This window comes from Mauremys reevesii, linkage group 2, assembly GCF_016161935.1.
Source record: "Mauremys reevesii isolate NIE-2019 linkage group 2, ASM1616193v1, whole genome shotgun sequence".
Taxonomy (NCBI): Eukaryota; Metazoa; Chordata; order Testudines; family Geoemydidae; genus Mauremys; species Mauremys reevesii.
In genome coordinates, this window is record NC_052624.1 from 103,526,360 (window position 1) to 103,551,832 (window position 25,473).

At 41.1% G+C, this 25,473-nt stretch overlaps 1 protein-coding gene across 8 annotated transcripts in view; it reads right to left on the bottom strand.

Moving 5' to 3' along the window:
* DDC (dopa decarboxylase) overlaps positions 1-25,473 on the bottom strand; it is a 93,103-nt gene that overhangs the window by 28,277 nt on the left and 39,353 nt on the right. For 6 of the 8 annotated variants that reach the window (XM_039525212.1, XM_039525214.1, XM_039525209.1 and 3 more), the window contains 3 exons: positions 13,789-13,855; positions 9,083-9,177; positions 4,782-4,849 (listed from right to left, as the gene is read on the bottom strand). In XM_039525212.1, the coding sequence (XP_039381146.1) occupies positions 4,782-4,849; positions 9,083-9,177; positions 13,789-13,855 (230 nt within the window). Of the gene's footprint in view, positions 1-4,777; positions 4,850-9,082; positions 9,178-13,788; positions 13,856-25,473 lie in introns of those variants that run through there. The other 2 variants (XM_039525216.1, XM_039525215.1) reach the window with 2 other exon arrangements.

Sequence of the window (25,473 nt, forward strand, 5' to 3'; positions counted from 1 at the left end):
TATGGTGTGGCAATTTTTTCAAAATGTTTTCAACTCCCACTCCTACTAGCTCATAGGTGGATACTTAGAAACAATTGTGTCGGTGAGCCCTGCAGGTACTAAACGGACGTTATTGTTTTTAAAGGGGATATGGTCTTTCCCAGGTAAAAGTCTCAAAGATTCTATCTGACAATAAGAAAATGTCTATCTGAGAGGGCTTTATTTAAAAAAAGTCTAAAATCCTAAGAAATAAAGCCAATAGAGCTGCATCTGCACACACCAGGTCTAAATTTGATCCTGAGTAGTTAAGATTCCCCACAATGAATTTTAGCTTCTAACACTGAATACATCTGAGGGTTTAAGTCATGCCCTTACCTTCATTTGTGCATACCACTGTCTGATTTAAGGTCTGTGTACATATTTTAGAAAGTTCCTTTGATACCTTATGGGGGTTGAAGCTTTCTTAAAGATCTGAAGTCATGCTAATAGACCCATTAGCTGGCCGAGATTTGCACATTAAAGGTTCATATCGCCAAGTGCACAATAAAAATCCCTCTGAATAGAATAATGAAATCATTATGAAAAGTAGTTACCTATTTTGATTGCACAACTGTAGCTTTTAAAGACCTCGATTATCATGTCCATTTTAATTTATAAAGAAAATAACCAAAATGATTACTTCTCATTATAGATTAACTCCTTGTAAAATTTTATTTTAAACTATAAAAAACATTTTCCTTTTAAAAAATAATATGTTCAAAATCCTTTAGTGTGCTGTAAGCCAGGTTGTCAATCTAGAGCACACCGGCTTCCTGCACACTGGTTGTGTGGACGCTGCTATCACACATTGAAAGTTCCTTAGTGCACTTTTGATGCTTTGGAACAGCAGTAGGTCAAAGTGCATTATGGACTTTTTAGTGTATGATTGCAGGGTCTAACTGGCCAGTTAGTGTGTGGCAGGCTTGTGAGCTGTAGATCACACCCTGGCTTGCTGCACACTAAATTGCCATGTAGAGAAGCCCTCAGCCTCCTTTGAAAATCCCAGCCTTTATGAATATATTTCCATCTAATGTTTCACCTTTGTATTGGGTGGCATTCCCATTCTTAAGAGAGGTGAGGTTTAAACCTGGACCGTGTTTAGGCTGCAGTTCAAGGTTTGGGTTCAGGCTTGGCTTCAGGCCCCTCTTCAGCAAAGCACTTACTCCTAAACTTACCTTTAAGTACACGTTTAATTCCCTTTTAAATCAGTGGGACTTAAGCACATGCTTAAGTGCGTTGCTTAAGTGCGTTGCTGAAGTGAGGCCCTAATGGCACCAACATCTTGCAATGTATTCTGATGAAGCTTCAGCCCAAAGTGGCAGAAATCTTCCCAGATCTCACGAGATTTTCCTCCATACAGAGTCAAAATCTTATGAGAGCAGCTGCTTTTGTGAGATCTTTTATCTGATGGAATCAGAAATATGTCCTTCTGGTTTTAGATCAGACCCACAACCAAAATTATAGGGATGCCTATGTGTTTCAGGCTGCAGTTTTGAAGTGCTCAGACACTCGTGATAACTACAGTATAAATGCCTTGGCAGATTAGACAGGCAAGAATAAGAAACTGGCCCTGTGCATGCATGTGAACAGATGTAAACACCATTGTATTTGAATCCGAGGGAGAAATCTAAACGAGCAAATTACTACAGTAAGTATCACAGCTTTTCTAAGAAGAGACGTCTGCAGTTGTTTGCAGAAGAATTTGGGAGCGCTGGATTGTTCCAGCAGTGCTTTCCCCACTTCTGACTAATTAACTGGATCTATGGGAAAGGTAATTCATTGGAAAGATGAGGCAGAGAAAGTGACTGACATAAAGGATTAGCTAGAGAAAACAACAACAAAAAAAAGCCCTTCACAATAGTGCTATGAAGGGTAACTCATCCTGGCAGCACATAGATAATGAATGTGTGTGAACAACACCATAAAGTGGTAATCCAGTAGGGCAATAAGGGAACCTTTCAAGTTATTGGGGGAAAATATAGGTGGATTAATAATGGAATATAGTGCTGCCCACATATAAAAAGATTATATGTCTGGAGACAGTTGCTTTCATATATGGAGGTTTGTTTCCCCCAAAGCTTTCCTGTGGGTCAGAAACCAACATTGCTATATTTTTATGATCAGAATAAAAATTTAGGTCTCATTGGAATCATTCAGTGTTACTGAGGAGTAAGATGAAGGTATTCTGCTGCTAGTGTTATTGGCCTGCCTGGAGTGGTTTTGCTCTTTCTTGATACAAACAGGATCATTTTAATAATAATAAAAAATAATAAAAAATCAGACTAATAAAATAATAATACTAATTGATAGTGCATTTGAAGAGAGACCCTGATGGCTGTATGTACTTCTGAGCACCCATTAACTTCAGCAGAAACTGCAGGTTCTCATTCCTGTGAAAGTCAGGCTATTTTTGTGCCTAACTTTAAGCACACAGGTTTGGACCTTGCTCTGTGGACTGAGAACTAAATAGGTATAGTTTATCCAACCGCAGTGAATTGCAAACTACCTCTACGGCCTGAGACTGTATGTCCCTGGAGTCTGGGAGGAACCCTATCTCATTCCATATGATTATGCACAAACCAGTGCACAAAGTGTGAGTTCACTGTTCCAGTGCTGTCTAGAAAGTTGTTCTACATCACAGAAGTTATCTATCATGATAAACCGCCACCACAACCCCTGGGAAATTCAGTTTTAAAAACTACATTCAAAATGTTAAAGTTGCCAAGTAAAGAATTCAAAATGAAGAGAGTTTGGACTTTACAAAGTTAAGGTTGCCTGGAATTTTGAGTGAATTCTTTTAAGGTTATTTTTTACAATTGTGCATACACGCATATATACAGATTTTTAAATATCTGGGCTTTGGCAGAGTAGGAGCAATACAATTCAAAAAATGACTTTGTAATTTTTTTAATATACTTTTAACTTGGCTTCACAGAATTATGAGGGGAAGGGATGAAGGGGGAGATTTTCCAAGGGATATGCACAAATGTAAGTGAGGAATCTCACTGCCATTTGTGCCTTTCAAAATCTCCTCTTAAATGCCTGAGTCTCCTCTGACTTACACCAGTTTTACATTGGTGTAACTCCATACATTTATGTCCACGCAAGCAAGAGCAAATTCATACTCTAACAATGTCTAGATATTGCACCATTTAGTAATTATTTTGTGATTTACACTACTTTCCTTTCAAAGAAATGAAAAGTGTTTGCTCTAACTGCTCATGAATGCAGCTACTGAGTTTCTTCTTATTACTTTTTCTTGCCATAAGAAGCCCGTTAATTTATGAGAACTGAATTGAGAGAGAAAGCCAAGAGTATGCTGGTTCATTTCCTCACTTCCATCAGTGGCTTCTCAGACACTTGGTTCTCTGAATCATGAAAGGGAGTTGAGGGAGAAGCAAAAAAATGAATTCTGCCCTTCTCCCTTCTAATGTTTACACAGAGACACACATCTCATCATGAGATAATTACACTCTAGGGCTTGGTCCTAAACCACAAAATATTCTTTATTGAGATGTGACTACCAGTAAGAATGAGGCAGAATCAAAACACCAGACACAGGGACTGTTTCTGTTCTGCATTTGCACAGCATCTAGCACAATGGGGGTCCTAGTTCATGATGAGGGCTCCCAGGTGCTACAGTGGTGAATAATCATAATAACCTACTGATACCTACCAAAAAGAAGAACATTTGCAGCAGGACACTGATCTGGACAGTTTAGAGTTAGCAACCCTAACCTACAAGCTGAAAAGCTCCTATTACATGGTGATGTGCACATTTGTAACGGGATGAAGCCATAGGCACAAAAGTCTCATGTTTTTACAGATTAGTAATGCTGAAGATAAGAAAGAAGGAAAGGAGAGAGGGAACGTACTAATAATTAGTACTGTTCCAGATTTTTCAGCTGATTTTTTTAAAATGAAAAATGGCCCTTTTTCCAAAATGAAAATGTTAGTTTTTCAACAAAAAATGGAAAGGCATTTTTTTTTCAGTTTTTGAAAACGGAATGGTTTTTAAAAAAAAATGATTTTTTTTTACAGTTTCTTTTGAATTTTTTTATGGAAAATATTTAACATTTCCTGAGCAGCTCTTTTGGTAATCAATATACTCAGATGGTGGGTGACTGCGAGATGCTGGCAATACACTTAGTTTTGATGGGAAGCTCTAAGTCCTAGCTATGGGATTGTCTGTTACGAGAATTTTATAGTATTCTGTTTATTATTATTATTCTCCTTGTGATGATGATTGTTTCCTTTAGGCCATTTTGCTTTGTGTCCCCGACGTACTTGCAGGTTTCTCTGTGGCACCTCTTTGGAACACAAAATACAGTCTTGCTCCTCACACATGAATAATGAAAATAATTGAAAAACATTTGCAAAGGCTTTTTTGAATTGCACTGCTCTGATTCTACTAAAGTCCAGACTCTATAAACAAAGGCTTTTAAAGTGTGCAGTCAGAGAGACCATATCAAAATGGAGAAAGAAGTTTGGTGTAATGTGCAATTCATTTCTTTAAATGATGGGCACAAAATGGAATAGATCTGAATCTCCTGGATTTTTATGTCTAGCTCCAAACTTCAGGGCTCAGACCCATCTCTGGTTTTCTACCACCTCAGTCAAGCAATTTATCATACTACTGTGCATCATTCACTTAGAGAAAACTCCATATTTCTATGTGACAAAGGGAATAAGTGTTTAGAAAGAGTGTGCTTCACCATAATGTTCACTATTTCTGACAACTTTATAAATCCTGTATTACTTACCACATAGCAGAGCAGTCAAAATTCACTAGGAGCCATTTGTGCGGGTTAAAGTTAAATGAATCTGCAAACTGACAGGGTTTAAAAAAAAGAAGAATTAGAAAAAATATGGGTCAGAGTCCTCAAGTTATAAAAGCACTGTCCATTTTCCCAATTGCACCCAGATTCAGGACAGCACTAAAACATAAACAAAATGCTTTCCTGAAATTCCAAAGTAAATGAGAGTTATATGTGCATGCTGAGTGAAATTCATCCCGCACAGAGGACCAGCCTCATGTAAGCCTCATGTAAGCCTTCTGGGGTCAACAGGACTACAACAGGACTACATGCTTGCTCTGTTATACATATGCTTAAGTACACTTTGCTGAATCAGAGCCATTATGCATACACACAAGGGAGCAGAAATCAGGGTGCTTGGACAACCTAACTTCTGGCATCTCCTAAATCTTGAATGTTTGACTTGTGCCACTGATAATGTGCTTTTAATACAGATTTTATGAACTTTATTTTAATATATATCATATATAAACATCATCTCAATGTAAACAAAAAAACTCATTATAAACAAAAGACATCCCAAATTTTGGTTTTTAGCCCATTTTCTACTCAAGAGTTCCTAGATTTCACTATTTCACAGAGTGAGAAATTAATATTATAAACATAGACATATATTTTATATGTGCACGCACACACAGGTAATAGATTTTGATCTAGAATTGTGTTTCAGTCAGTCTAACCACAGAATTAAATATGGTCAAAAATCATTTTTCCCCTAAATTTTTTTCATTTAGTCAGAGTCATTTCTCATCTAAACTAAATGTATACAAACCCCCCCCCCCTTTCAACCAGTTCTACACAGAATGCATGGCTACACATTAAATTTTTGACAATATCAACTTCACATTACATGTATTCAAGACAGAAGCTTCCCATGCTGTGAAAGGCATGAAGGACATTTGTGTTGAAAGTCTTCTCCTTTAGGTCCTGTGGCAGCAGTTGATGTTGAACAGCAGGGACACAAAAGAGAAGTGGGGATCTTGAAGCACCAGTCGCCACCTAATAGCTATCTTTTCACATTTGTTTCTCATTAACTTCCTCATCTTTGGTGAAAGGGCAGTGGTTGCCCATGTTGGAGGAGTTTTTTATCCTTCTAATATCTGAGGTAGGGATACTATTCAGAGCTGTTGAATAGTTGCTACACTGACAGTTGCTGGCTGTGCAATGGATGCTGATTCATTTCCTACAGGAACCTATAAAAATAATTAATAAAACCCACACAGGAAATTACAGCAAGCTTCATTTGCTGATAAAAAAAAAAGAATGAGAGAGAAATGCTTCATTTGTTAGGTTTTTCCTCCTCTTTTATTAGTCTACCTATCAGAGCTGCTCTGTTTAAATTACCAAACGGTGATATTTTCTCCATTGATGTGGAAGACAAGGACTTATCTGTCTGTGTGAGGGGAGCATCAGGAAATTACAGCACCCTTATCTAAGCAACTACAGCTGACTCAGTAAGAGGAAAAGAAAAAGAAACCTGAGAGTTATTGGTAGAAAATTTCAACTGACTCATTTTCAAATATTAAACACCATCTGTTATAGACACAGACGCAGTCTGGCCTTATATGTAGGGTTGCCAATTTTGGTTGGACGTGTTCCTGAAGGTTTCATCAAATGACAAAATCTTTAATTTCTGGAGACTCCAGGACAATCCTAGAGGGTTGGGAACCCTATGGTATATGCCCTATAGGAGGTATATAGTAATACTTCTATGTCTTGCTTTCAAAACAGGTGAGATAGTGGTTGTTATATTTTTTAAACTTTATAGAATTAGGATGTTAAAATGTTCTCTACCAGGATATTTAAGCAAAAGTCACCATCTCATGCTGGGTTGATTTCAGTGCTACTTGGTATTTTGAACAGCACATTTTTGTGCATGTGTAAAAATTGCAGAAATGGTTTTACCTGACATGATAACCATTATAAACTACATCCATTTTTGATATGATAAAATTGTGAGAGTTGGCAAAGCTAAGTTTTGCTTCTCTGTGGAGCAAGTTTGTCTGTGTTCAACTCCGCATTTTTGCGCAAATTATATGATCTAAAAGCAGCTGTAAGGATTCACTCCCAAGAGGAGCATATCAAAAATGGATCTATGATTCTCAAATCTTTTAAGGTTACCTTATTTATACAAATTGCTCCCAAATGTGCCTAAGACCACAGTTATGAGTTTAGGTTGCTGCCTTTTGTAGCTTAGCCTGTAGGACAAACTTACTGAATGATGACTAAGATGGGCCCAAAAACCAAAACACTGGACATACAGCCCTTTCTCTAAACTTAGGGAGGATCTGGATTGAATTTAACAGCTGACCCCTGTCTCGATAGTGGTCTGAATCAACAATCCAACATTTTGATATAATCCTTCCTTACTTGGAACTTAAAAGAAGTTTATGTCCTGATCAAGATCCAAACTATGGGAAGAAGCAACTCCCAGGTACTCTTGGAGTCGTTTCTGCTGATTTGGGGATCATTTGTGGGACGGGGACAGGGACTACACTGGCACACAAACCTAGGCCTCCTCCTCCAATATCACAGGGCCAGAAGAGTGCTGGGGGGCCAGAGAAAGGAAATGCTCTTTGCCAGCATAGCCAGACTTACACAAAGTTTGCTTTCTATCCATCACTTTCAATATTTTGTACAGAAGTGCAGCATCTTGATCAAGCATGGACTCTGAGTTACAGTCACAGGAAAGCAGAGGTTTAAGAATCTATGGGGCCTTTCTTTTTTGTCAGCTGACAAGAGAGTGTGTAGGAGGGTTGCAGGAATCTCCTGATTCTACAAAGTACATTCTGGTTTACTAAATAATGTTATGTGAGGTCTGAAATGAAAGCCAGTGTCACATTGGTCATTAATATCATTGTGAAATGTATGTACAGATACTATGTAAGGAGTTATGGATACACACTGAAAATATGTTCTTAAACTCTGTATCAAGGTATTAGACACAAGGAAGAGTGAAAAACAGGTCACTGTTTACATCTATTTGTTTACATCTAAATTGAGTCTTGTCTTGTTTACAATGGGTCTCTATCTCCAGTCTGAACTGAATGTAAATGAAGGATTGTAAGACAGAACTAACAGGACAGTGAATACAGCAGGGGCAGAGAACCTTACCTTGAGGTACATATCAAATATTTACTTGAGTATATTTGGGTAGGGAGGAAAGGGATGCCCTGGCACTCTTCTCTGAAGAAGTAAGAGGATAGAGCTTTTGAAAAAAAGGGGTGTACGTTGGCGAGAACTTTGGGTGAGATAAACATCTTTAGATTAAAGTCACTTGTTAGTCAAGTTTAGTGTCTAGAAAGCATGTTATGATTTTGTTTTCCATGTAACCATTTGTTTCCAATATTCATAGATTCTAAGGCCAGAAGGGACCATTTTGATCATCTGGTCTTAACACCTGTATAACACAGGGTCATAGAACTTCCCCAAAATAATTCCCATGATTCTTTTCTGAACCCTCTCCAATTTATCAATGTCCTTCTTGAATTGTGGGCACCAGAACAGAACACAGTATACAGTATTCAAGCAGCGGTCGCACCAGTGCCAAATTCAGCGGTAAAATAACCCTTCTGCTCTTATGCGAGATTCCCCTGTTTAATTGTCTCAGGATCTCATTAGCTCTTTTGGCCACAGAGTCACACTGGGAGCTCATATTCAGCTAATTATCCTCCATGACTCCCAAATCTTTTTCAGAGTCACTGCTTCCCAGGAAAGAGTCCCCCATCCTGTAAGGCTGCCCTACATTCTTTGTTCCGAGATATATACATTTACATTTAGCCGTATTCAAATGTGTATTGTTCACTTGCACCCAGTTTATCAAGTGATTTAGATATTCTTACTCACTATTACTTGAATCGCTATTCTTTGATAATAAACTTATTCTTGTTTTCACTATATATATGTACACACACACACACACACCCCTATGTTAAGCAAAGTGATGGTCCTCAGTTGAATCTTACAAGCTGGTATGTACTGTCCTTTGTGAACAGCAGCTCTGGCAATACTGTGAGTGCCCAGTGGATAAGGGGCTGGAAACTGAGTATTCGGGGGTTGGTGTGTGCCTATCGCGCCTTGTACACAGAGAGCGAGGCCTGCAGGGGGCCAGGAAGGTTTGTACTCCCAGAGGTTGTTGGTTTCAGGGAGCTAATCCACAGCAGGCACAGACAAGACTGCTTCACAGTAAGGGTAGGTGGTGCTGAAGTCCCACGCAACCCTGGGTACCCCTGGGGAGCATCACAAACCTCCACGCCATTTAGGAGATGTCGGAATTCAGGGCAGATGAAAGCACTCCCTGCATATGCTGCATCAATATGCATCCAGATATTCTCCTTATTGCCTGGAAAAAAATGAAGGAAATTAAATAAGCAAAGACAAGTTTTTTCTTTAAAACATTTTCTTAATTTGCATTAGACCAAGTGACTAGAGAGGATTTGCAGTCCCTGCATTTTGGGGTTTTTTTTTGCCATTCATATTTTATCAATTCAATTAGGACAGAGATCTAAGAGGTCACATCACATAGGTCTCTGTTCTACTAAAGAATCCATGCACACAGACCCTTCCCATCTCCACAGTTCTATTAACAGGATCGAGCCCTTGGACACTCCATTTACTATTAACTTGCAATACAAAATCTTATTTTTAAGCATCCTGAATTGATCATAAATTATGTATTTCTTTAAAAAAAAACTAGTGATGTTAATTAATTTCTATAAAGAACGCTCTCAATTTTTGTAACTGGAATAGCAACACGAGTTTTAACTTTGCTGGCCCTTTTTAGCAATGGCGGGAGCTCCAAGATGATACATTCTTATAAAATATGAGTTTCCAGGGTCCTAACAGAATGAACAAACTATTTACAGCATCCAATTTATTTTGGGATATTAAACTTTGTTCTTACCCATGAGCAAACTCTGACGTATTACAAATCTGTTACCTTAAATTATTCAATAAGTTGTTTTTGCAAAAATATTTCAGAATATGGATCTCACCGTTCACTCTATGCAACTGTTCATTGACAGTAAGTCATATGGTAATATTTCTAGTCCCTGACTGGACAGCATTGAAACAAGCCAACAAAATCAGTCACAACAGCCACCACACACTTCTGGTGCATATTTTTTTTACATTATATAAACACACACACACACACACACTCTAATCAATATTCACATGCAAAGATTAGTTACACAACTATTTGGATTCTTGTGAACTAAAATTCATTTGCATAAATGTTTGCAAAGAACACATTAAAAATTGCGTATCCCGTCCACGTTAATTCTCAGCTTTTATTTGAACAAATGTTTGAGATTATTATTGTTGTTTTGCACTGAGTTCACCTGGCTGTGGGCGTGTCCCTCATTTTATGACTTATACATATGTACTCTAAGGGTGAAGTTCACCTCTGTGCAGAGGGGCCAGGACAAAGGCTTGTGCTTGACCCCTCTGCACAAGGGCAATTTCACCAAAAGTGATTTTAAAAAGCTCCACATTTGCAGCTTGTTATTCTACCCCAATGTGATGTGTCCCTATTTTACGATATTGAGTCTGCAGGCTATTTCCTGAACAGTATACTCATTACTAGCTGTTAAGCAAACGATGACAAACAGCCTAGGGGAGCAGGATTAGGAACAGATTGAAGCCCTGAAGCCAGTGAGCTGGAGCCGGTTCCCACCAGTTCGCGGGAACCGGTTGTTAAATTTAGAAGCCCTTTTAGAACCGGTTGTCCCGCGAGAGACAACTGGTTTGAAAAGGGCTTTTAAATTTAACAAAAGCCCCAGCAGCTGTCTGCCCTTCCCCTGGCCCCAGCTCACCTCACTCCACCTCTGCCTCCTCCCGTGAACGCTCCCGAGGCTTCTCCTCCCCCTCCCTGGCTTCCTGCGAATCAGGTGTTCGCATGGGAAGCCTGGGAGAGCTGAGAAGGAAGCAGCGGCTTCCCGCAGGTGAGCTGGGGCAGAGGGGGCGGGGGGCGAGGAGGGCTCCAGGTGCCGCACGGCTCCGGCCTGGCCCGGTCCTGAACTCGGCCAGGCGGCGCGGCTCTGGCCCAGCCCCAGCCAGCTGTGTGCCCGACTCCGGCCCTGGCTGAGCGCCCCTGCTCCAGTCCCAACCCCGGCCGAGCGGCCCAACCTGGCCCCGGCCCGGCCCGGCCCCCATCTCCAGGCAGCGCGGTAAGGGGGCAGGAAGCATGGAGTGTTGGAAAGAAAGCAGGGGAGTTGCGGGGGTGGATTAGTGTCGGGGCAGTCAGAGGGCAGGGACCAGGGGGATTGAATGGGGGCAAGGGTCCCGGGGGGGCAGTCAGGGAGGAGCAGGGGTTGGATGGGCCTGTCAGGGGACAGGGAAGGGGGGTGGATGGGGCAGAGGTCCGAGGGGGGGGGCTGTCAAGGAACGTGGGGGGTTGGATGGGGCAGGAGTCCCGGGGAGGGGCATGACCCCCTCATGGGATGAGGAAGAGGGAACCGGTTGTTAATATTTTGGCAGCTCATCACTGCCTGAAGCCTGTTTGTACTACATACACAGAAACAAATTATTACAATTCAAGCGTTCAAACAGGGCAACACACACTTTCTGTTTTTCCTCCAGATGAATTCACAACACAGCAAATCTCATCCTAGTTTTACCAGGACAGTTCTGTTTTTTCATACAATGTCCCTGTGCCCCAAAAACTTCTTTGAAGATGCCCAAAATTGTGAAATGAAAAACTGCAACCATCAAAGCATTCAGGGTTTTTTATAACTACAAAATGTTTGTTCTAGACATATTGCTATCCCAAGTGCAATCTATACCTGTATGTCACTCTGATTATGCAGTGAGCACGTGTTTCATACCAACCACTGTTCAAGGCCAAAGTTGTTCATAATTTGTCAGGTAACAATCTTGCAATAGGAATCAATGATTCAGTCTAGTCAGTGCAACCCCTCCTGTTCTAGCCCCTAGTGGGTAAGTGGGAGGAGGGGCAAGGAAAATACTTCTGTCCCTTTGTTTCTTACTTCTTTCGTCTCTATAGTGGCGGGAAGCAAAGAGACGAAAAATGCCATCCACATTGTTCAACGGTGGAAAACTTGAATGGACCTGTAAGGAGGAGGACAGCCTCTGAGGAAAAAGTGGGGAGCACATGCTGGAGGAATGCAGGAATGGCCCCTCCTCTATAAGCTTTCTGCCTCCTGTTGGCCAGGCAGAAGAAGATGGGAGCCAGATGGCTCCTTACTCCCCACTTTCATTAATCCAGTATTGCCAACTCTTATGATTTTATCACGAGTGAAGGGATTTCAGGGGTGCCAGAGCCTGTCTTGAGATGATGCAAGAAGCTTCATCCTCCACACAGGTGGAAGCTGGCAGAGTCTCTCCCCTCCTCTCACCATCCTCATAGGAGGGGAGGAGATAGGAAAGAGCCTAGCACCTGAGAACAACTCCACTCCCTCTTCCCCTTCCCCGCCTGTGAGAAATATGGACAGGATGGTGCATCTGCTCCTCTCCCTCCCACCCCCCGTGAAGCACCCGGCCTGGAAAGGAGTAGAGGGAGGGGAAAAGACCCCTAGATCTGCCTCCCAGCCTGAGAATAGGGAGTGGGGACCCTGTTGCAGTCCCCCATGCCTGGGAGCGGAGGGGGGGCAAGAACCCCAGGAGGAACAGAGATGAGGCTTGGAGGGTAGGGCTGTACCATGGGGATGGGGACTGATGGAAGGGCTGAATTGATGGGGGCTGGGGTAAACCAACGTGGTGGGGCTGAACAGAGGGGGAAACTTGTGGACAGGATTAATTAGTGGGCAGGGGATGAACAAATAGGGGAGTAAGAGCTCCTGCAGCAAGGGCCAAAATCATTTTATCCAATAAATTGTTTTGCAGATACTGGGGTCAGGCAGAGAAAGTAAAGAAACTCAGAAGACAGACTGAGAAAACACAATAGAATCTTTTTCTTTAAAAAGTCTCATGACTTTTGGGCCAATCTCATGATTTTTGGGAATGGGGGGTCCGACTCATGACTTTTGATCTCCTGATATTGGCAATACTGTTCATTTAAACCCTGGACTGAAGTTTTTGGAGCCTCTTGCTCCATTTTTAGTGCCTCATCCTCCCTCCCTGTATTATAGGAGCTGTGTTTATTAGGATGCTAAGGCTAAATAGAATAGAACTTAGAATTTAATAGCAATAACTTGTGCGACTGTTTAGCTTGTTGCAACTTGCGGCTTGTGCAAGTAAGAGGCCAAAAGAGCCAGCTCCCAGGAGTGAAATAGATCTGTGATTTCACTGGTGGACCTTAGGCCTTGGGAAAAGGGGAGGCGAAGTCTTTGAGGAATGAGGTCCCTCTTTTGGTATGCTGTATCCCCCTCACAGGAGGCAGGGTGAGGGGATTTAGCAAAGTGAGCTGACTCTTAGAGGTAGGCTGAGGCAGTTGGGCTATATGGTGGGAGCCCTGTAATCCTGCATTGGACCCATGTAAATACCTGGTATATGGGAGACAGGACAGATAACAGTGATAAGTTACTAAAGTTGCGGCCTGCCACTTAAATCCACCCTTATGTCTCACCTCATTCACCTGTGTGTCTTGAGTGATGCAAAGTGACAGAGAAGCACAGGGAAGGACACAGAGTTCAGCGTTTTTTCCAGTCTGCTTCAGGTGGAACTTTTCTGACTCATGCAGAACAGACCAAAGAAAGGAGCCACAAAGTCAAGCACATAAGCATTTTGTGGTCCTAAAATATGTTGCCACCAAGGAGGGTTTTTTAAAAACAAAACTTTAAAGCTATGGCCCTCTTTCTTACCCTTTAGTGATCTGGCCTAAAAGTACAAGTTTGCTGCTTGAAGCAATATTAGAAAATAACTGCAAGTGAAAGATTTATAGACAGAATTATTGCCAATGGACACCGACATTGCATAACACCCAGGAAATGAATCAGCAAGAGACTGTACCTTATATTTAAATTTTAGAGAGAAGCAACAGGGAATGACTTACAAATAGGACCCAGTTCTAACAGTCTGTCAAAGGAGCAACAAGGTGTGGTTCCGAGTGTTGCACAAAACTGAAGAGAAAAACAAAAGGCAAAACTTTAAAATCAAATTTTCCAGCAAAGACAATTACCAACTGAGAAACAGCAAGCCACAAAGACCTCACGGAATAGAAAGAACTCTGGTGATTTAGGACTTCTGAATACCCACACATAATTGCAGCCTTCTAATCAATACCTACCCAACAACTGAATTGCAGTGTGTCGTTCTGGATGCAAGATGGTTCCAGAGTTTATGGGAGTTTGCACCAGGGATTTTGATTCCACATATATCTCCAAACGCTAATTTCAGCTACGCAGGTGTCAATCTATAATAGCTCTACTGAAGTCAACGAAATTCATTCTGATTTATGCTGGTATAACTGAGCTCAGAATGTGATTTAAGGATAAGTTACTGGTGCTATCACAGGCTGGTGATTTTCTCATAGGCCCTTCTCTTCCAGGGTCATGCTAAACACTCAAAGTCAGCTTCCCTGAGTGTGTGCGTCTCTCTCTTCTAAACTGTCTGCAGCACTATGAACACAATGGGCCAAATGCAGATGTGATGTAAATAATGGAGGAAGTTTCGCATTAGCAGGAAGATATAAGTGGGTGAATGTAAGCTATTGTAACTTCCCCTGAGAGGAGTGAAAATGTGGAGTGAAAGCAACCAACAGGAGAGTGTAAGCTAAAGTGTGGGGGCTGCTTTATCTTGTATATTACTGTTATTCTGATCGATATAAACATATACAGGTCCCAATGAAAATGGGGGCCCCTTTGTGCTAGGTGCTGTATATACACACATAGTGAGAGACAGTCCATGCACTGGAGAGTTTACAGTCTAAATATATATGGTAGACAAAGGAAGTAATATTATTCCTACGGTGTAGCTGAAGAATTGAGGCCCAAAGTGATTAATTATTCCCAGGTCTCACAGGAAGTCTGTGGCAGGGCCAGGAACGGAACCCAAATGTCTTGAATCCCAGTCCAGTGCCTTAAGCCAAAGAACATCCTTCTTACTATTGGTTGCTTCCCTTCTACAACCTTGTCCTTCTGGTTTGCCTTAGTCAATAAATTACACCAATTTATGCTCTCACAAATTTACCAACATATAATCACAGTGTGCATTGTGCCTGTACTCTAATAAAAATATCTATCAATAGAACACGCACATTTAATCGTCACCTAGTAATCCACGTTGGGAGTAATAGACATATAGATGCAAACTAGGGAAAGATTTAAAAAAAGAACCAACCTAATGAACTTTTGCCCATAACACATTCAAACATTTTTTGAAGTCTGAAAGAGTCTGGTTATTTCCCCCTCACCCCAAATTACCCATGCCTCCAACCTTCCTGTTTCTGCCTGGGACAGGAAACTAAGTGGTAAAATACAATGAGAAAGGCCAGAATACTGAAAGAACAGCTTAACTTGAAATGGGAAGTACAGGAAATCTGGCAGGATTTCTATTTGCAATTTGCAGACTTTAAAAGGTTCATGTAAGGAGAAGCAGCCTACATTTTGGGTGTAAATCTGATGAGACCTTCCAAAACTTCCCATTACTAATATAAACATACAGTGGCATATCCATCCATATTGAGTAGTTTTAAGTTTGCTGTTAAGCTGATTTGTGATCAGATTTATACCTAGAGCCTCTCACTTAGGCTTTGGATAGACTAACATTTAAAGGTTTGTTATTAGGCATAAGGAAACATGTTTTAATACCTTTAAAGAGCGTAGTGTAGAACAAGCAGTGTATACTTTAACATATGCTAAGTTAGACAAGTTAAAGCCTAGGTGCTTTTTCTCCTAAAAAAGGAAAAACTTCATTCAGTTAAATTTATTTTTTTTTAAATGGAAAACTTCAAATGACTTGCAGAAAAAAGGCCATTCATTGTTCATCGAATTTTGGTGGGAAATTTGCCTAGCTCTCAGACTAACTTAGAGGCCAGCAACAGAACTTCAAATGTCAATTTTGGTAACTATTGCACTGCTCATCAAAGCTTGCAAGAAAGGAGAGCAAATACTATATTATGAGTAGGCTTTTAAAAACACATCTGCATCCATATTATATGTATCTCCAACAATAACGTTGGTACATTCCTGCTGCTACAGCTAGAAAAGAGATTTTTTTTTGTATTTATGTTTTATAGGAAGCACTCGGATATCATAGAGATGGCCAACCTAATTATACCTAGTAGAACAGTCCTCTAAGGGGGCCATATCCTGCCCTTGCATGACTTCATGCAGCCTTATAAAACCATGAAAAATCACCAAACCAGGCACAGAACTTATTCCCTCAGCCTGATCATGACAACAATGATAATTATAAGGATATTCATATTTTAGTCAACCATAAAAGAATTGCTACAGGCAAATGGATGATTAAAATTTGGCAGGGCTGATCTAATAGGTCTTTTCACTCTAACTATTGTGAACCTTGTTTGGAAACAAATGAGGTTCTGAAAACAAAGGATATGGCAAATACATAGATATGGGACTTTATTCACACACCGAGATAAAATTGTGTACCAAAAGTAAGAGTTCTTAGCCTTATCCATATCACCATCCCCTTTCCATATTGGGAGCACTCTGGGTCTCACATCCCATTCAGAAATATGTGAAAGACAGGGTGTTTGTAGCCCTCTGGTCTCTGTTTGCAACCCCTCTTTAGGTTGAAGCATCTCAGGTATGAACCCCTGCCTTTAGGAATCATGGAGTACATTTTAAAAAGGGTTGAGGCTTGGTCTCTATTCTACTGGTGTAATATGCACCCAGATCTTGTACCACAGATGAACTGAAAATGAACTAGAGTACTTGCATTGCCGGCTATTTGATTTGTTCCTATAGTCAGGAAGAGGCATGGGTATCAGATCGGCACCTTCAGTCGAACTGTAGGTACAAAAATAGGAATGTAAACTGTGCAGGTGCAAATTGGGCGTTAAAAAAGAGAGAGCACCCTTATGAAAATGGGGCTGCGTCGGTGCATGTGCACAAGTTGGCTATAAAGAATGTCGAAGAAAAACTCAGTTCTCGCTTTTCATTGGTAACAATGAAAGCAAATTTTGAAACTGATCAGGCACCATTCTAGTCCAATCAAAATATACCTAAAATCTAAAAGCTACTTGCAATATTCTATCTGCATTCTATCTGCAGGCCAGTAAATGATATAATTGCCTGCAGCAGTGGTAAAATCAATATGTATATCTTGTAAAGTGGTGGCATTAACGCACACACAGCTATCATTAGCTTGAAAAAAATGGGTGTCCCGTCAGGGTAGTTCCTTGACCTCCACCCTCTCAACAAATATCGTCATAAACAGTGACAACTTCCCCTAGCTTCAGTTTATAGATACACTGAGCTGTGGTGGTTCTAACGGCCAAAATGTCCATTGACTCTCTATTCTTATCCAAAATGTCAGGTGTCATTCTAGGGGTACTGTCTAGAAATCAGTTGGAGATACCAGGTGGTCTAATTTCCCCAGATGTCTCGGTAAACAATTACAGTCCCACAGGCATCCTCCCCATGGACCCAGCAGGATTCGGTATGTGGGAGCCCACACCCACCCTAACCGGTCCATATGCTTGGAAGGAGCACTGTGAATGTCCACACTTCCATCCAGAAAGTTTCCAAGTATGTCTTCATGACCACAGATCAGATGGTACTCCTGACATGTCTGGAAGGGCAGTGGGCCAAGTCTAGTCCAGATCCCACTGCAATGCCTTCCCAGCCCCAGTGATATTCAATACCATCTCTGTCAGTAACTTCTGGGTCATAGAACTAAGGGTGGAAATGACATGTAACTCACCAACTCCAGCCTGTACTGAAGATAGCTGAGCTTCAAAAATAAGACTAGTGGCCTTTTCTAGTTGCCCCAATTTCTTATCATGTTCTTGGCCTGGAAGAGTAGTCCAAATGGCTACTACACTATTAGCCCCAGCCCACAGGGATCTGGTCAATTCCCTTTTTGTCCAGAGGAAATAACCCAGGCCTTTTTGTTGTGCTAATCTAATGGTAGCCCCTTGTGAGCAATCTGGGTATGTAGAAAACTGGATAAGGGCAATGTCAGGTAAAATCCAATTAGGGAGGGCAATACATACTGAAGGATTTATCCAGAACACAGGGCGCAGCCTGTAGAATAAACCCCAAAATCCAATTAATACCACAGTCCCAAGCATGGGTCCCACAAATTTCCTCCTGCCAGTATGTAATTCTTTGTTTCTTCACCAGGGTCAGTTCTCAGTGTCCTTTTCAGCCAGGAATTTCTGGACTTTGGCAATGTCAGTGGAGTGAATGCTTCTTCTTCTTTCCCAAAACAATCGAGGTTTAGCATCCTACAGGGGAGAGGTTTCCAGCACATATCACCCTGTAATAGCTGTGCTTTTTTCTAGAAAAGTCTAAAGGCACAGTTGGTCTGTCAGTGGACAAGGGAGCTTTTTCCCTGCTGTCCAGAAGCACAGTAGAACTAGAAGAAAGAATAGGCTAATCATCAATAGGAAAAGTCTTCTGACGTGGAGGGGTCTTTTTGCAGTGAGAATCCTGGGTCCAAGCAGCCAGTCTTTGGCACTGCACAGCGGTGTCGGTAGTCAGCAGGACTTGGAAAGGGCCTTTCCAGCATGGAGCCAAGGCAGTCTTTCGCTGATGGATCTTTATGTAGACCCAGGCTCCTGGTTCCAACGAGTGGCAAGGTTGCACAGGATCCTTTGGTAGTGCTTCCATCACCTGTGCATAAAAAGACTTAACACATTTCATTAGTGCCTGACAATATTTAAGGATTATGTTATCCAGCAAATGAATGTCCATCTGAGCTGGGGTTAGTGGGGGTGCAGTTGGTAGTCAGCATTGGGTGTCCTGTCAAATTTCATGAGGGCTAAGTCCAGTCGTTCGATTGGGAATGGCTCTCATACACATCAGTGCCAAAGGAAGGGCATCTGGCCACTTTATTCTTTAAAATCCCGTTCTGGCGTTCCACTGTCCCAGCAGATTCTGGGTGGTGAAGGCAGTGAGTTGCACATAACTCCTTTACAATCTGTCCAGTAAAGTGAGTTCCACGACCACTGTTGATAGTCACAGGGATGCCAAAACGTGGTACAAAATCTGTAAGCAAAGACATCTACTGTCCTGCAGGGAAAAGCTTCAACCCAAGTGGTAAATACATCAACTAAAACTAATACATATTCATAACCACAACATTTAGACATTTAAATAAAATCAATCTGAATATTTACAAAAGGTCCCAAGGAGGAGAGTGGGCTGGCCGCTGCACACCAATCTCGTGTAATTGCAGCAACCATTCCCCCCCCCTTCCCTTGGTAGGCAGCCAAGCGGTGTCTTTGACTGGGGCCAGCGCATGTTAGCCATTCTCTGGTTGTTTTTTCCATTTAACCTACAAAGGAAACTTTTACTCTTCAATTATACACCTTTTTCATACCATGAACACATAAACAGTACTGTTATACAGTACAGAAGTATTATCATTCAATGTATGCCACATATACCCTTTCACTAAAATAACCTTATTACAGAACTTTGGAAGAACAAGCCAGGACAAGCACACCCACTTTGAGAAGTTCACTTAATATAACTTCTAGTCCAATAGCTATCCACCATCCCCAGCCCTCTGGCTAAAAATCTGAGGTAGCCAGAAGGATCCCTTGTACAATATGGGGAGTGGGTTAACTTTTCATGTCCTTGCTTCCAAAGACTGTCAGTATGCAAATTTTAACAACAATTCTCAATTAAAAGATTTGGCCAATGTAGTTTCTTTCTCTTACTGAAGAAAATGTATTAGACTTTAGTATATCACATTTTTCTGATATAACTAAACACTTTGTATTCTAAGTTGAACAAAACAAGTATCTGCATTGCAATGCAACATTTTCGCTTGATGTCAAATCAGACCATCTCATGAAAATATTAAACACAACAATTTTTTTTCCATGAGACAAAACACCACAAAACAGAACATAGAACACACAACATAATTGTAACTGCCAGTAAATCATAGTACGTTGAATGCTGTGCAGCTGGCATTAATGTTCTTTGATTATCTGAAAGACAAAAACAGAGGTCCACCCCTTCGGGGCAGTTAAATACTTAAAATATACAAATACTCTTGTTGATTGTAGGCAAAACAGAGGAATTACCCCATATTTTCTCGTATGTGCTTCTTAGACAGCCCTGGTTCAGCGGCCTCTACCTTATCAGTTAGTTAATTTGCATTAACACAGATGCTCTCCGGCTTGCTTTTTTTTTTTTTTTTACTGTTAACTCCTGCTTTTAAACACTGAAAGAAAACATCCCCACGTATAGTGCCTGTAGGGCCTAATAAAATTTCATTACATAGCACTGTATACATTCTTCAACTGATTTAACAAAATCGTTCATAGCCAAATGAGTGCAATCTAATAATTTCTTTGCCTGAATTCATTCACAAACATGTCAAAGACACCAAAAAACTGTTCTCTTTAGCATTTTCACAAAGTTCAAGTGCTGTTCCCCCCAGCAAACACAGAGTCAATTTTTCATTTTCCCTTAAAAATCAATTGCTTTTTCCTTCCAACAGCCACTTTACCAATGCAAATCACCATTCCAAATATCCTTCTGAGTATTTGAAATCCTCATGCTTATATTCACTTACTTCTTCTTTCCACTACACCCTCAAAAGTTTCCAACCTGTTTTCCAAATCTCTTTGTCTGTTGCCTTCCCATTTGAGCCCGATCCTTTTTTCCTCACTGAATCGTCCCGTCCATGGACACGAGCTTGTTCCACAACCAGTTCTTAGCTAGGAGGGTGGGCTACTCAACTAGCCCCCACCCTTCTGGTCTTGTCCCCAAAACATTTCTACTCACAAGACTACCTGAGTCCTCCCTAGTAAGGCTTGCCACCTGGGCAAAAATACATGGCCATTGCGTAAAGGCCATTTACTTAACACACAATCCAAACCCCTTTAGGGGGTCTACCCAGAGACCCACCCATTTGTCTGCTGACACTTAAACAGAAAAGAAAATTACACAAAAAGCAAAGAAAATTACAGTCTAAGCCAAATTTTTCTACTACTATTATATTGTCCGCCACGGGGGGGCGGGACTGTAAAAATCTCAGGACAACCTCAGAGCTTCATCGCACACATGGCTTCCACCCTGAGGAATTACGAACGAGAAGTTCAGTTCCGCTCACACACCTAACGCCCAAATGAACAGAGCAGAAAAACATCAGTAACCGGTTAAACAAAACAGAGCCAAAGCTAAATAGTGCACCAAAACCAAATAGTGTTTCCTTATTCTATTAGAGCTCACCTTTAACCATACAAATTTCTGTTACCAATTATCCCTTATGTCAGGTGATTAAACTGACATTGCAGGACTGGGGGGGTAGATAGAGAAATCACACCATATATCCAAATTTTAAAGCTTCATTAAAAATAATAAAACAACAATGGAGAGTATTGGGAACACTCCCACATCACTCAGGAAAAATATGAATGCCCCAAGCCTTAAACCACTTTAATACTCACACATGTCTCACTGGGAAGTTAAGCTTTGCAAATATAATTCCAATTCTGTAACTTGTAGTGCCTCTATTTTCCACAAGCAGCTGGGGCTGAAAGCAGTTTTTCTTTGCACTTAGCATAGTCCGCACTAATTCATGACCTTGAAGACAAAACAACTTCTCCTTTATCTCAGGGCTAAGCCGAATTTCAAATTAACCCGTTCCTAGACAAATTGCTCACACTGTGACAGAGGTTTTTCTTTGTGATTAAAGCTCCACTGAGATATATGATCTTATCTAGATTGAAGGTACCTTCTAATGGGCATTGTTTAAATGAATTTTCACGCGTATACAGATTCCAATCATTTAAATACCTGCAGGTTTTAGGACCATAATGTACGTACATGTAATATGCTGGGGCACCCTTAGGGGGTAAGGTGGAATATTTAGACAGTCCCTTACCCATTTTCCACTCACACAGGAGAGACTCACAAGGAAAGGGGAGGGAAGATGGGTTCACACACTCCTAGACCCAGGCAGCTTCCTCGCCGGACTATGCCAGGCTGAGTCAGCCCACCGTGGGTCGGATCTCCTAAAGATCCACTAGTTACCGGGCTAGCCCGGTAACAGCCACTCACACTGGTGTACACACACACACACACACACACACACACACACACCAAGGCCTCTTTTTCTTCCTTTTTCTTTTTCTTTTTTAACCCTTTTTCAACCTTTTTATCTTTTTTTTTTTTTTTTTTTAACCATGATGCATCTTTACCTGGTCCGGACCAATACCATGAGGCGGTATGACAACCCCTCTCGAGGCGGTAAAAACCCCTCAGCACTGGTGCATTCTAATGCATTTACCTATGCATTACCTTATGCATTTCCTTGGCCAACTCAGCAGTTCCCAGTACTGCTATAAACTAACCTTATTGGGGCCTCTCCCCAATACCACTTTGCATCTGATCCTGCTGCACAGTCAATAAGTTCAGATGGCGTGAGCCCAACAGAGACAGACGTCCTCACGGAAAGTCCTCCTCCGATACCCCAATAGAGATTTCAAAAGGTCTCATACCTCTCATGTGGCGCCATGGGGTTCGAAGGGGAATGATCCGTAGTAGTTGTCTGTGGGTCCGTGGGCGTTGCCATCCCGGACGAGCCCCCAAATTGTCGAAGAAAAACTCAGTTCTCGCTTTTTTTGTTTGGGTGCAGCAAAATCAAATTCTTTATTATTTCTCCAGTAATTACCATGGAGGGAGAGAGTGCCATAGGACACAGGGTCCTGGACAGGTCTCTCAACTGGTAAACAATTACATCAAGCCTTTATACCGTTGTTTCAGACAATTTCTAGCAATAATACAGACAGTAAAAAGCAACAAATACATTTTGTTTATACATAAGCTTTTCTGCTATCTCACTAGAAAAACAAGACTGCAAGACTGCATATTGCAAGGTCGTAATAACTTTCACACAATTCACTCTGTCTTACATTATCTTGCTTCCTCACGTCACCAGGGTCACAGTTAACCTAACTCATGCTAACTAACATTCATTAAGATCTCTTCAAAACCTTGTTAATTATTTACTGGCTTCCACAAGAACAATGCTTACAATGTTCAGGTTACACGGTTAAGGACCCATGTCAGGAAATCCCCAAATCACTGTGGCACACGCAGTCATAACTCTCCTTCTTTGTACATATGCATTATAATTAGATTACTGGCCTTTACCAAGAGGGTGCAGGAGAGGTGTCAGTGGTTAGCGAGGGACAATAAAGGGAAGCAAGATTATTGCTGAGCTCAATTCAGCAGCTGAAAGATATGGTGTACTGGTGTCAGCACCATTATATGATTATACTAAGCTACAAACATGCTCTCTATAATCGCTTTAAGGAATGTGCCATTATAATCAGAGATTGTATACATTCAATACATATGCTCAGTTGTTTGAATAATGGCTCGTTCCATAAAGAATGGCTCAGCTGTTTAAATAATTTTAATGTTTTTTTCTGTAGGTGCATGAACCCCAAAGCCACCTGCATTAATTCCCAGAAACCACTTAAAGTAACAGCATCTGCTCTCTTCAGGGCTCTCATTACCTTGCATCAGTACTAAACAATGAATCTAACCCAATTTGTAACCCATATTACAACAGCATAATCACATTTGTGCAGGGGGCAGGGGACAGGCTGCGTCTCAGAAATGGAACTGAGCGCTCCGAAGAGCCTAAGGCATTATCCTTTTCAGATCATGTTGTGTAAATATAACACAGCCCTTGCTCTGATGTAAAGCAGCCAAATGCTTGCGTCAGTCACCTTGTATAGTACTTTCCTGTGTACATGACCTAAACCTGCACAAATATTTATAATGCCCCGCAGGTTTCTATTATAAACCTCAGGGAGCACTGCTTCCACAACTTCCAGGAGACTGGTGTCCCAATGATACACAAGGGGGATTGCTCTGCCCACAGCTAGTGTCTGCATACTTGCATTTCTAGAAGTTAGCTATGTATCTTTTATGAGACTCAATAAAGGAATAGGGTTTATCATACAAAACCTACAGAGGTATCGAAGTAGTGAGATTATTGGTTAACACAATGGACATAATAAGAAAACTAAGAAAGCTCATTTAATTTAAATATACTAAAGCTGGGGTCGGCAACCTTTCAGAAGTGGTGCGCTGAGTCTTCATTTATTCACTCTAATTTAAGGTTTCGCGTGCCAGTAATACATTTTACCGTTTTTAGACGGTCTCTTTCTATAAGTCTATAATATATAACTAAACTATTATTGTATGTAAAGTAAATAAGGTTTTTTAAACATTTAAGAAGCTTCATTTAAAATTAAATTAAAATGCAGAGTCCCCCAGACCAGTGGCCAGGACCCGGGCAGTGTGAGTGCCACTGAAAATCAGCTTGCGTGCCGCCTTTGGCACAGATGCCATCGGTTGCCTACCTCTGAACTAAATCATGTGACATACTTTAGGAACTGATTAACAGTGATCTCTATGTAGCTGTCATATTTATTCATGCTAGTGCATGAACAATGCACATTGAGCTAAATTCAGCCTGGTTTATCCCAGCGTCTAAAATTCTGGTAGGGTGAAAGGAGCCCGCAAGGTTATTTCAGACCTGGCACAGAGTTTTGAATGCTAAACTTCTTGTCATTTTACTGCAAATACAAGACCTATTTAAAAAAAAAAAAAAACCTCAGGATATTATACACTCAATTCAAATCACTACCATGTAGTTGCTAAACTAGAGAGCTATTAATTTAGCTATCCATCTCTTCCCCCCACCCCAATACTATGCTCATCATATTGAGATCTGTATTAAAGAAATAGTTAACAATGATGATAACTGTGCCTGTCTTTGTAATGCAGCTACTTCTGGAGTGGAATGCAGCACATTGCAATGCCACCTTCTAGACAGAGAGCAAAGATACCTTATCCACCTGAAACTGCAAGGGGAATTCAGCTAGACTAACTAGAATTTGGCCAGGGCATGAAACCAGCATCATTACTCTTGTGACATCTACAATTTTAGATGATCATTTGTGGTCAGGACCTCAATTTTGCAACTCATCTGAAAGCTGGCACCTCCAGCAGCCTAGTTCTGATACAATCACTATCCAAAGTGGTCTGGATGCCAAGTATCTGCTTGTGCGTATCCTGTAAATCATCACTCAACAGAGCTGTTTCTACTAGAGTCACAGAGAGTCTCTGCTGGGCCATTAGTCAACAAGAAGGTGATCATATTGCAGCAGCAGGACACTGCAATAGCTCTTTGAAGTATATTGTAACATATACACCAGCTGCTGTCATGTATCTGCACTGGCTTATGAAAGTCAATATACGCACCGATTACTTATACGCACCTAAGCAAATGTAGTTTATATGCAGTGGACCCTATTTTCCAACTTGTTAGCGCCTAAATTAATGTACTGTGTTGCACATTTGGACACTCAAACCGGCACTCAGACATCTAGTTTAGGTACCTTCATCCCAATTTCAGAACCTAAGGCAAAGCACTTAAAACACCTAAGTTTCAGCATGCACTTAATTCCCAGTTAAGTCAATGGGATCTCAGCATGTGCTTCAGTGCTTTGCTGAATTGGGGCTCAACTGCAGAGCTGGGCACCCTAGCATACTGGCCAAGTTTG